Raw genomic sequence first — 13,415 nt, forward strand, 5'->3', positions numbered from 1 at the left:
ATTTTGGGTATCACATGAGGGTCAGGTTTCCAGCTTGGAGAGAAAAATATAACCTATTACTCTAGCTTTTCTTTTGGGGAAAATGTGTTTTAAAAATCCAGCTACTCTTACATATTTTTGAAATCCAGTGCTGTGAATAAATTGTTCAAAGTAATGATTAAAGGGGCAGGTTGTGCTAGTCCTAACATCCTTTCATTAGGGGCCCTTAACTTGCGATGAAGTTGTGTGACAAGAAAAAAATGGTCATTGGGCATCTTTCTGTTATCAGGTTTAAAATATCAAATAGTCCCTGCCTTTTCACTTTAGCTTGGTGGTTCTCTAAAAGCTTAAGGATCACCTGGGGCACTTATTAAAGATACAGATTCTCTTCTGTCTCCATGAAATTCTGAATCATAGGCTGGATGGTGCCCTGGAATCTTTAACATGTGTCGTAGGTGATCCCAATGCAAGTAGTCAAAGGACCACACTCTGGGAAATGGTGCTTTAAAATTACTTAAATTATTTAAGATTTTTGTCTCTGATAACTGAGACTTACTGTAACCACACTGAGCTTAACGTCTTATTTTGGTGTTCTTACGTGCTGTAACGGTGGCTCTGTTAACAGATCGCAGTGAACGCCAGCAGCATACCCAAGCAGATACAGTCCCTGTCTGTGCAGGACCCTCAGGTACGTTTCTCTGCCTGTCATTTACGTTGTAGACAGATTTTCTTTTTTCTTTTAACAAAACCTGACATTTTAGAAAGATAGACAATATCAGGGTGGTGCTTCCAAAGCAGGGGCTTGTAGACACTTTTTTAATAAGTATGGAGAAAAGATGACTGTCACTATTGACTGTGATTTTCAGGGCCTCCAACCTTTAAATGATAGGTTCAAGAGCAAGAATTGATTACCAGACTGCTTTTGAAATTGCTGGTACTGTGTGAAATGAGAAAAGGAAAGAAAATGACTCACCATTCTGCTAGATTCCAGCCACAAAACATTATAATTAATTGATACTTTTCTTTTTTGCTCCTGGTTGGATTTCTAAACTGTTTTTATAATTCTTTTATCACTGAATTTTATGGGCCAATTTATCTCTACAACTCGCCTTGTAAAAATAATAGTCCAGTGACTGTGAATGAATTCATATTAAAAGTTATATGACAGAACACGTGTGCCACGAGTTGTGTCGGGTGCTGATGAAGGATGCTGAGCCATCCAGGGCAGGGGCTGTGGACGTAGAACCAGAGTGCAGGCCCCCGTTCTGGTTTTGCTGTGTAATTAATAGGCAAGCCCTTCAGCTCTCAAAGTGGTTATACTTTCAAGTATCACCAGCCGGAGGATCACATCTTCCCTCCAAAGCTGCATATTCCATGTAAATGTATTTCTGTTCTACCTGATCTGTATTTTATGAAACAGCTGTATGCAGAGGAGGGAGAGTGATGGGATTTCATGATTGCAGGTTAGACATCTAGTCCTTGACCCTTATCTTTTATACCTGAGGGAGCAGAGATTTGCAGAGGTGAAGTGGCTCAGCCGAGGTTGCACAACTGCTTAGAGGCAGAGCCTTTCCATTGTATTGGGCAACTCAGTAAAACACCTTGAAGTAAACTGTAGGGATTGGTTGAATGATAAAAGGAAAGGTAGGGATAACAACAGGTCACGAGGCAAAGAGTAAAGGAAACAGGAAAAGGGATAAGGATACCTAGTAGTAAGTAACATGGTATAGTTTGACTCATTTTCATATACCTTATTTTGTTGTCCCAGGAAACTTTTGAGGCAGGTATTATCCCCGTTTTGTAAATGAGAAAACAAGTCCGGAGAATGACTTGCCCACAGTTGCATAGCTGGTCAGCGGCAGAGCCAAGTCTTGACCTAAAATCCGTTATTTTTCTACTCCAGTAGGAATGTCTCATGTCCAGGAATTGGTAGGAGTAGGGAGAGGCTGTGTAGCAGAGGCAGTCATAACTGATGATCTGTGTTCAAGGAAATAGACTCTAGGGGAGAAAGGCGAGAAAGGTAAACTGTGGCCTCACCTACTAGGTTCCTCCATCCTCTGCATCATGAGGTTTAAAGTGCGCAACCTTTGTGCATCACCCAGGCCCAGTCGGTACAGTCCACGGCTCGGGTTGCAAGGTTCCCCTCTAGATGGCTTTCCTTTGGACTTAACTGCTGCTTATACCAGTTGTTCCTAGGGCCCGTCCTCCTACTGAGGCTTTCTGTATGAAACATTTGAATCCACAGTTGTGATGGGAAGTAGACACCATTCTAGTGTTCACACAGAGGTCTTATGTGGACAAATAAGACCTGCATGTGTAAAGAGCTAGATTTGAAATTTCCAGGAAGAAAGGGCTCTATGAGTCAAGGGCTATCATGATTTTATGCATGTATTTCCCGGGTTTATAACAGTTTGCTGTTTTGTTTTTAAAGGGCTTACTCAATGCTAGTGAAGACTACAGAGAAGCTTCTTGTGCCGTGAACCTAGTTTTAAGATTAAGGTAAATAATATTGTTTATTTTGCATCACTTTCCCTACGTATAGTACAATATTCTGATCTCCTTCCTTAGCTTTTCATAATATTAGCATAAAGTAAAATTGTTACCTTGTTTGATCTCCCCAAATAGCCTGTGGGTGCTGTATTCCCAGGACTAATTGCTCTCTTCTAGTTGCTTCCCCAAGAAGAATAAGAAAGAAAAGCACCATGTGAGTGTATTTGCAGGCTCAGTGTACCCTTCATTAAGTTTTTTTTTCCTTGCCTTTTCTTCCTTGGGTTTTTCTTTCTTTTTTTTTCTTTTCTTTTTCTACGTTAGATCACAGTAAGGGATTTTTAATGAGTTTCTTTCTCACTTCAGCAGTCAGTCTCTGACAGAAATAAACCATGCTTGTACGACAAGTTGCCTGTTCAGAACATTCTTCAGTGACAGGTTTGATCAGCCACTGTGGAGAAATGATAGATATACTATGAAAGAACCCTTAGTCTTCCAGGAAATGGATACAAATATGGTGCCTGACAGTCTAGTCTTTGTATCTAGTGAATGAAAGCTTTCTATATCAAGGATTTTTAAAAATAAGGTCAATTGAATGTGCATTCTTTGTTAAGAATTTGGAATCTCAAGACAAAAGAAATTTGCTTGAACTTAATTGTAAATAGCTCAACTTACCAGGTCAATCACCGTCACATTTTTTTAAAAAGATTTCTATTGGAGTAGTTACTTTACAATGTTGTGTTAGTTTCTACTGTACAGCAAAGTGAATCAGCTATACGTATACATAGATCCCCTCTTTTTTGGATTTCCTTCCCATTTAGGTCACCACAGAGCACTGAGTAGAGTTCCCTGTCACATTTTTGAAGGCATTTTAAAATATGTTCTCCTTTGACAATTAAACAAATAGAACACATGGCTAATGGGCCTTTTTCAGAGCCATGGCTATAATGTATTCATTTTCAAGGTTAGTTTCCAGCCCTCTGAATTATCATAATCTGTCAGGGTAGATTATCTTCGCCATAATCACCCCTTCCTCCTGATGGTCATTCACAATCTGCAGTGCATTTTCCCATACTTACCGTGGGAACCTCACCGCGACCCTTGGTGCAGTTTAATTCAGAGTTGATTTCCAAGTCAAGACGTGAAATTATTACAAGACTATTTTCCTTCTATTTGAGAGTAACCTTGCTTGTGATTCACAGTTAGTGTATCTAGCAGTCCCCAGAGAATGAAATAGCCCTTTCCCTTTTCGTTTGACTTTGGAAACAGGTACTCCTTTTATTTTTCACTTGTTCATTTATTCACTTATAAATATGCACCGATGTTTCTGAGAAAGCAGTTCTGTGCGGGGCTCAGTGTTTGTCTTTGAGACGCAAAGGGTGAGCGAGACTACGGAGGTTACAGGCTAGCCCGCTGAGCATGCAGTGTTGGAAGTCACCTTTAGACCCCAGTCATCCAACCTCCTACTTGACATACACAGGAGTCTTTTCTTCAGTGCCCCTGCTGGGTATTTACCTAGTCCCCGTGCATACTTCAGTTCACTCTTTTCCTGTGATCACCTCTGTGATACTGAAAAGCTGTAATTGCTATGTCCTCTTGAAGATGTAGCTGACCTTGCTATTCTGGGCTCAAATTCTGACCCTTAGAGCACATATCAGGTTCTCTGGATAAGTCTCCTGAAGAGTGTTAAAATGCATACTTTGAACCTTATTTCCAAATATTGTTTTGCTTTAGGTACTGAGACAATATAAAACAGTTGCATTCTCTCATTTTTCTGAGAGCCATTTGTTGTTTGCCAGGCTTGCTCTTCTCCTTTCCTAGGCAAAACAGCAAAAGTAACTTTAGCCTTGCTTCTCACAATATAGTTCTATATCCCCCTCACAATCATCCTTGTTTACTCCTATGGACTTTTAGTCTGTATCTGCTTTTGTTACCCTTTTTCTCATGGGCTTAGGTGGTGGTTTTCCTGAGTTCGTGGCTTGGGTCACTAGTCTTAAAAGATTCTCCATGAAGAAAGAGTTCCATGTTCAAATAAGTTAAGAAACAACGGGTAGTATCCATCTATTACACATACACACACACACACACACACACACACACACACACACACACACACCTTTTTTGGAAATCACAAGGAACATTAACATTAAAGGTTCTAAGAAGTTCTGCAGGAGAGGAATTTGTTTAATGTTGTTTACTCTAAGACCTCTTCAACTTCAGAACTCTTTTCATGGTCTTATTTTCCAGTTTAACCTTGTCCCTTTTAAATGGAGCACCCATATTTAAATGTAGGTCTCCAGATGTGATCTGAGCAGGCTAGAATACAGTAGTTAGATCATGTGATTTTTTTGCAGTTCACACTGTATTTCTCCTAAATAGAGAAATTTATAAATTTCTCCTAAATCAGTCCAAGTTTTCATTGCCTTTTGAAATACCTGTGTACTTTGGTGATGAATTTAGCCTGACCCAACAGTCAAACAAAAACCTCTGGTTGTGTTTTTTCCATTTGAAGGGCTACCAAGGCTGACTCTGAACTGCAACTTATGTTTTAAAACTCTGTGCACATCTTAGCATTTGTCACTATAAGAGTGGACCTGGTGGTTTTGACTCATTGCTCGCCCACCGTACATTTCACTCCTGACTGTCAATGTGTTATATTAGTTACAATGTTTGTATATACATCCCTTGTCAATTTGATGACCCTGTCTTTTGCACCTTTATCCAGAACATTGATTATCGTGTTCAACAGTTCAAGTGGGACAGAACCTTCTGGCATCTGTTAGAAACTGCTCACTTTCTGAATGCCTTTCAATAATTAACTAGTAGTTTTTGGTATAGTTGCTCAATCAAAAACAAATCCTATTGACTCTGCTGCCTTTTAGTCAACATTTAACTGACTATTCAAAAGGCTAGCATAACAGGATCCATTAAAAGTATTTCTGAAATTAAGACATATCAATGATATTTTCAAAAAATGGAAGTGGATGATTTTAGTATAACTTATTTTTAGGAAACAAATGTTTATGCCTAATTGCTTATATGCATCTTTTTTGTTGTTCAGTGGTTATAAGGTATTTATTTAAATTCGTGTTTTTTTACATTTGAGAACTCATGAATCTCTCAATATGTTGCTGGACCCCTTTAAGGGCAATCCTTGTACAGTTGTGAACAGTGCAGGGGTTAGGAACACTGACCCCCAGCAAAGTTGAAAATCTGCTTATAACTTTACAGCTGGCCCTCTGTATACACAGTTCCACATCTACAGATTTAACCAGCTGTGGGCTGTGTAGTCCTGTGGTATGTATGTATTGAAAAAAAAATCCACATATAAGTGGGCCTGCACAGTTCAAATCCCTGTTGTTTGCAGGTCAACTGTACTTTAATTTGAGAAATAGCCTTTGGAAGTTAACAGTTAAAAGCTATTAAGTTTTGGGGATCACTCTCTGCTGATATAAACATAAGCAGCAGCTACTCTCATTCATCCTATAGATATTTCTCAAGCACCTACCTTGTGCATGGCATTGTCCTAGGCCCTGGGACGCAATAAGGGAAAAAAACAAAAGACAAATTTCTTGCCCTCCAGGAGCTTACATTCTAGAGGTAGGGAGAGGAGCAATTCAAATACGAGCATTACTGATACGATATATCAGGTTCTCTGAAGGAAAAGCTTCATCAAGAAGCTAGAAAGTCTGAGGGTGCTGTTCTGTATTAAGGAAGGCGTGTTAGTGTTCTATTGCTATTGCTATGTAACAAGTTACCACAAATTTCGTGGCTTAAAGTAACATCCATTTATCATCTCATAGCTTCCGTAGGTCAGAAGTCTGGACGCAGCCTACTTGGGTCCTCTGCTGTGGCTCACCAGGCTGCAGTTAAGACCTGCTCACCTGGAGCTTGAGGTCTTCTTTCGGGCTCATTTGGGCGTGGCCCGAATTCAGTTCCTTGCAGTTGTGGACTGAGATCTTCGGCTCCTACAGGCCGTCCCACTCCAGACAGTTCACAGCCTGACTTCGCTTTTTTCAGGGGCAGTTGGAGAACATTTCCCCTGCACTCCAAGGGCCCAGTCCCTCTGTTAAAGGTTTTTCACCTAATTAAGTCAGTGTCATCTAGAATAATCTCCCTTTTGATTAAGTCGAAATCAACTGATTTGGAACTTGAATTACATGTGCAAAATCCCTGCACCTTTGTCATAAAACATAACTTAATCACAGGAGTGACAGCCCATCATATTTAAAGGTCCGGGTCACACTCAGGGCAGAGGATTATGTAGGGCATGTACACCAGGGGACAGGAAGGTTGGAAGCCATCATAGAATTCTACGTACCATAGAAGGGCTCTCTAGTTAAAGGGATAGTTGAGCAGACCCCTGACAGAAGTGAGGAACCAAGCCATGAGGTTGCTTGGAGGAAGAAAGTTCTAGGCAGAGCAAACAATGATTGCAAATATTCTGAGCAGGAAGGATGTTCTAAGTAGTTATAGAAACAGCCAGGGAACCAGTATGGCCAGAGTGGTGGTGGAGGGTGAGGTCTGAAGGTTAGCAGGGGCTGAATCACGTAGGGCCATATAGCCTGTGGTGAAGACCTTGGATTTCACTGTTTGTGGATGGGAAACCGTGGTGGAAGGTTTGTGAGCAGAAGAGTTACAACGTGGAGACTAGGCCATATAGAGACCATTCAGGGTGGAAGCAGAGGGCCCATTGGCTGGCTATTGCCCTGGCGCAAAAAATGATGATGTGACCTGGACCAGGGAGGGAAGTAATGGAGGTGGCGGGCGATTATCAGATTCTGGATGGAGGAGAGAGGACTTAAAAGGTTTGGGCCTGAAAATACAGATGAATGGAGTTGCCGTCTTCTGAGATGAGGAGGGCAGTTAGAGTCGCAGGTTTGGGCAGAATCAAGAATTCAGTTTTGGACAAGTTCAGTGTGAGTTGTCTAGCGGAAATCTATCTCATGATGTCAAGTAGGCATTCAGGTACACGAGCCTAGATTTCAAAGGAGATACATTTCTGGGTTAGAGAGAGAAATTTGAGAACTGGTGCATACGGTGGTCCTGTAAGTCAAACAGAGGAAGTCTCAAGAAAGGAGGAGTGAAAAGCTGCATCAGTTGTTATCAGTAGATCAAGTACAATGGGAACTGGGAATTCGCCATTGTGTTTGGCAAAATATCAATACATTCTTAACCATTCTTGACCTTGGCAAGAGTTATTTTAGTGGAGTGGTGGGGATAAATGCCTGATAGAACTGGGTTCAGGACAGAGTGGTGAGAGAAAGCACAGTGTAACAAAGATAGATGACTTGTTAGTGTGAATAACTCTTGCTAGAATTTTGCTGTACAGGAGGAGCAAAGAAATGGGGTGTTAGCTCAATGAGAATATGGGATGAAGGGAGGGTTTTTTTTAAAAGTATTGTTTATTGGAAATGATCCAATAGAGAAGGAAAATGGAATGAAAGACGGGACGTTTGTAAGTCTGATGTCCTCAGATGGGGGGGAAGGGATGATGCCCAGGTATCCATGTGGAATGTGCCTTAGACAGGAGAATGGATAGATGTCTGTTTGACATTGCAGCCGCAGTGATGGAAGAGCAGGCAGAGGTGCAGGGAGCTTGGTGATTTGGGGTTTGGGCTTGTGGAAGTCTTCTGTTCGTTCTCTTCTCTCAGTAAGGTAAGGAATATCATCCTTGAGAGTGAAGAAGGAAAAGATGTTCAAGGTTGGAGAAATGAGGAGATAATTGTGTAGGAGAGCCGGAGAGTCAATTCACCAGGGAGATGTGATAGGATGAACAGGCTTCACCGGTGATCACTTGAGGTTAGGGATTGTGAATTTAAAGTGAACTAGTAGCTTGTTCCCTGAAATGGACATTATCCTGATGTCCCAGAATATAAGTGCGTGTGAGTGTGATCATCATCTAAATGGAAACACAGCATTTAAAAACATTCCTAGAGGGTTGTATGGGCACACCCTCACAGGCCCCAGCTTGAGTCACTTTTTAAATCATGAACAAATACAGGTCATAGAGTTGCCCTCAGTGGTCTCTTGTGTGCGGGGTGGCAGTCTCCTGGCCTCTTCTTTTACCACCAGCACCCCCTCATAGGTCCAGCTTCTCTTAGAACCTTCAACGTTACATGCTCATTGAGTATCAAAATCTGCCATCTGGTGTTGGTCCCTGCCATACAATTTCTTCACACCCCAGTCCCCATGTGAAACCTACTCTGGATCACTTGTACCACCCTGTGTGAGAGGAAGCTGGAAGGTTGTTCTGGCCAGTGTGGATCGGATTTAGGAAATCCATGTGCTGTTTTGTACCCTTTTCATTCATTTCCATCTAGACCACAAGATTCTGACATATGTATATGGTACATATATAGACACATTTATATACATACGCAAACATATGCATATACACACACTCACAAATATACCCTCACTCTGTCCTTGTGGGTCACTGGTCTAGACAACACGTGGCTATTGGGTGTTAGGAAACAGCGTGCCTGCCTTTCTTATCCCCTGAGGCTATCTGGGCATGACATGTATGTGTATCGTGCTCCACAGGCTAGTGAGTACACAGTTTCATGCCAGCATTTCACCGGTTGTTAACTAATGCTGTTTGGATGGCTGCTTTCTCCATCTCTTGGAAAGGTCACTCTGACTTTCTTTTTGAAATAGCATTTTATAGACCTACCTGCTAGGAATATGGCTTCCTTCTCCAAGATGCTGGGTAAACCTCACCTTCATTCTCTAGGTAGGAAACTGGGAAATACTTTTCACAACGCCACCTTCTGAAAAGAAAAGACAAATACATTTTAGCTACAAGTAGTATATTTATTTCTCCACTTCTCATTCTGATGATCGTAGGCAAAAGACTGAGGAGACAAAGGCTAATTTCTTCTTTGAAAAAATATAATATTGCTTTAACTTGCTTTTAAAACTGATCTGTTATATGTAAGGTTGGAGAAAAAGGATTAGACCTTACATCTCCATGTTAAATGCTGAACATAGTTAAAATGTAGTTTTTTCTTTTTCCATGTATGTACTTTTCTGCAAATATTCTCTTGTCCATTGTGTGTATGGTAATGTTGTCGAAAAAAATGAGTGTCATAAATTTAGGTACAAGATAAGGAAATCCTCTACGTCTGAGGAGAAAAATACCAGCTCCCAAGTGAGCCACCTCATAATTTATGTAACTGTCTGTAGATGTTATTACAGTTTCTGGTTTGAGTTAGGCATTGCACAAATATTTTGTCATTAGTATATTTTTCATAAAATAGAATAGTCATATTTGGCATAAAACATGTTTTCTTAGAGTCAGGCTCAGTGATTTGGAAAAATGATAAACTTATCAGTTAAATTGTTAATTCCTTTGTGTTGGGTGCTGTTCACGCTTTGACCGTGCAGCCCGGTGGATTGCAGTTAGTTTAGCTGAAGGCAACTGTGACAGTTATCACACATAGATGCTTTGGTCTATCCCATCAATTTGCTAATAATGACTTTAATTGGTTATTATGTAGGAATATCATTAGACCTTGATGGGCCAATTAAAGACCCTAGACCAACAAAATAGTTTTCCTCTTTGTGGGGGAAGAGGATCTCTGGAATAGGATATTTATTTTACAAAAATCCTTTAGCATGACAGTATTACTTACTTTGACTTATTACTTTAGTTTCTCTTTTAAAAGGTGAACTTAGATATGGGTAAACTGTAGAGTTAGTAAGTTATAATTTCATAAAGAAGGCTGAAGCTGCTAAAAACAATGTTGTTTAGCATTAGTTTGCCTGAATTCTAATTCCATGTTATCGTCATTCAGGAGGGATTAGAATTCTTAAATGATTCTCTAGTCTGTAAAATCAGGTTAATTCTCGTCAAGTGGTTGGGGGGCTTGATTAAATTTTCCCCCAAAGGTTAAGTAGTGTAGTCATAGTGACCAATTGTGGCAGTGCTTTTTAGTACATGGTCTTTCCCCCCCCCCCCAACAAACTACTTATTTACGGCTTTCTTTGTGCAAGGCTTTGTTGAAAATCCAAAGTTGAATATGACAGGGTCTCTGCACTCGAAGAGCTTACTGTGTAGGCAGATAGATCAGACCCTGCACAAATGACTCTAACACAAGGTAGAAAGTGATAAATGCCATAAGAAGACGGATGAAAAGAAGAGCTCTGGGTAGTTAAAGGAAGGTGAGAGCCCTTGTGTCTGAATGTTATCTTTGGATTACTTGTTCCCATAGTAACCAGTGTTTATTTTTTTCAACACCCACGTTTTGCGAAGAGTAATGGTTGGGTTGAATCCAGGGGCAGTGTCAGGCTGTGGTCTTTGGTACAGGCCTTATCAGACTTAAATGATTCCTGAGAAGACTATGTTTGTTTTTCAGTAGAGTGGTGTGTATTATTATGTAGGTGCCAAGTTATTAGAAATACTGTTCTTTAGTATGAAAAATACTTAGCATTTAATTTTTTGGAATGTTCTCCTCCGGTAATTTCCTTTCCTCTGAGAATTGGAGTCGCTGTTGTACTTCTTGGCTATATTGTGAGTGAGGTCCTTCAGAAAGTTGAGGTTCCCACAAGGGACCAGGCACAGCGATAAGCACTGTGTATGCATTTTCGTGTTTAATCATCACAAAACCTCTGCAACGTCGATACTGTTGTTTCTGACATCTCACAGGTGAGAGACTAAGGCGTAAAGTCGTGGGGGTTACTTGTCCAATACCTTCCAGCTCAGATGAAGCAGAGATGGGTCTTGAACCTGGGTCTGTTGAGCATGCTGGTCCTTGCTGTTTACCACTTGACCCCGTGGCCGTGCTCTGTTCAGTTCCATTCTGAATGCCATTAGAAACCCATGTATTTTTAAGATTGTTACATTTACCTGTCTTCTCACTGACATTTTACCTAAGTATTCTTTTAACAGTGTTTCCTGTTATGCCCATCATTAAATATTATGACAGGAATACCTGAAAATATTATTTTAGAGGAGATACTAAAGTTGATGATGAAAACAGCAGTCAGCATCTGTAGTGTCTTACAACTTTAAAAGCACGGTCACATCACTTGCCTGATTTAATTTTTTTCTTTCATCCTGTGTTTGCTGCTTACAGGTGAAAAAGCAAGATCAGGGATGTTAAGTAACTTTCCTGCAGTCACAGAGATAGTACACTTAGGCTGGAGACTGGGTCTTCTGATGTTAATCCAGTGTTATTGGTGGTGTGGTATAGGTAGATGGTATAAGTAGAGATGATACAGGGTAGTGCAGTGTGTAGATCTTTTGCATTTACAAAATCCTTCTGCTGGTAAACATGCTAAAGGAAGGAAGATTTGTATTCAGAAAAATTTGGTAATGCATGAGAAGCAAAATAGAAGAATTAAAAGCCATTCATTGTGAGATAATGTCATTTTCTTTCTGACAGTGGAGCAAGCAGATGTTTGCAAGTGCAAATACTTTCAGCAATAGGGAATGGATAGAGTTCTGTATTTTCAAGCAATATATGGTCATCTTAGAAATTTAGAAAATCAAAGTAAATTAAAAGAACAAGAAATAAAATCTTCTATATCTCACTACCCAGAGATAACGTCATTACTAGCCTCTTGACAAATATTCTTCTACTCTTTTCTACACTTAGGTTAATAATGTTATAGTATAAATTTTTATTTTTTATTTTTTTATTTTTTGCGGTACGCGGGCCTCTCACTGTTGTGGCCTCTCCCGTTGCGGAGCAACAGGCTCCGGATGCGCAGGCTCAGCGGCCATGGCTCACGGGCCCAGCCGCTCCGCGGCATGTGGGATCTTCCCGGACGGGGGCATGAACCCATGTCCCCTGCATCGGCAGGCGGACTCTCAACCACTGCGCCACCAGGGAAGGCCCTAGTATAAATATTTTATTTCACAAAACACATAATGTTTTATGGTCTGCTTTATTTAGTAGTGTCTTTGATATCTTTTCATATCTTTGAGTATAAATCTACACAGTCCTTTTGGATGGCTTCTTTATATTTTGACTGAGTGTGCCAAAACATGTTACTTTAAAAGTATTATTTGATATTTACGGAATTCCCAGTTTTTCAGTATGGCAGTATATGAAACCTTCTATGTGCAAAAATGATGTTTTAAAACTGCCCAGTGGAAAAATCCCCTTTAGCATTGGATTTTGACCTTGATGAAGTGCTCTCAGACTTTGAGAAACCTGGAGATATAAAACGGAGTAAGCCCAGTATCAAAGCACCTGGGGATTCTAGGGGCTGGTTGTGGCACTTGGGCCAGCAAGAGGTGTCACTGTCCATGTGGCAGCTGACACTGCTTCCTTACTCTTCGTTAGGGCTGAGTTCTTAGGCACTGCACTGAGAAGCCATCAAAATGAATGATTCCTGAGTGTAACATGCTAACAACAGTAGAACACAAACACCGAGTTCCATTTTGCAGCCATTCTTTTGGGTTCTTCCCTCCAGTGCATGTTCTTTAAGAAATCCTCCCTTGGCTGCTTGCTGTGAGCAGCCTGGGATTAGAGGAAGTGACATGTGTGTGGGACGTAACTGTTGGAGGAGATGACAGATTGCCTTTATTCTCTTAGAGCCTTACACAGTGCCTAGCATGCGATAGACCCTTAATACATGTGTATTGCACAAGTGCCAACGGAATGATTCTTAACTAAAGGCATTTTCCACAAACTTTGAATATCAAGATGCCTCCGAAGATTTGTATGTATGTATGTGGCTAAAGATGTTACAGTAGAACAATAGTTTTTGATGTTATAGTGGAAATGTGTACAAAAAGTACTTCTTTACTAGATTTTCTCTACAGAAATTCCCACGTGAGATAATACTTTAGGTATAATCTATTTTATTTTTTAAAATACATACGGACTCCGTGCTGTAAGAATTGCAAGATGGTTTCTGTGGCAGAGATGTGAACAAAGTCATGCTGAAAGAGGATCCTTACAGGAGCATCCTCTGCCCTGCCTATGTATCCAGCT

At 40.5% G+C, this 13,415-nt stretch overlaps 1 protein-coding gene across 5 annotated transcripts in view; it reads left to right on the forward strand.

The window, feature by feature from the left end:
• STK39 (serine/threonine kinase 39) overlaps window positions 1-13,415 on the forward strand; it is a 476,424-nt gene that overhangs the window by 358,806 nt on the left and 104,203 nt on the right. For all 5 annotated transcript variants that reach the window (XM_027129207.1, XM_027129213.1, XM_027129185.1 and 2 more), the window contains 2 exons: window positions 605-667; window positions 2,411-2,478. In XM_027129207.1, coding sequence (XP_026985008.1) covers window positions 605-667; window positions 2,411-2,478 — 131 coding nt within the window. The remainder of the gene's footprint in view (window positions 1-604; window positions 668-2,410; window positions 2,479-13,415) is intronic.

Source organism: Aethalodelphis obliquidens, unplaced genomic scaffold (genome assembly GCF_003676395.1).
Source record: "Aethalodelphis obliquidens isolate GAN/ISIS:26980383/991018 unplaced genomic scaffold, ASM367639v1 scaffold2, whole genome shotgun sequence".
In the NCBI taxonomy this organism is placed as follows: domain Eukaryota; kingdom Metazoa; phylum Chordata; class Mammalia; order Artiodactyla; family Delphinidae; genus Aethalodelphis; species Aethalodelphis obliquidens.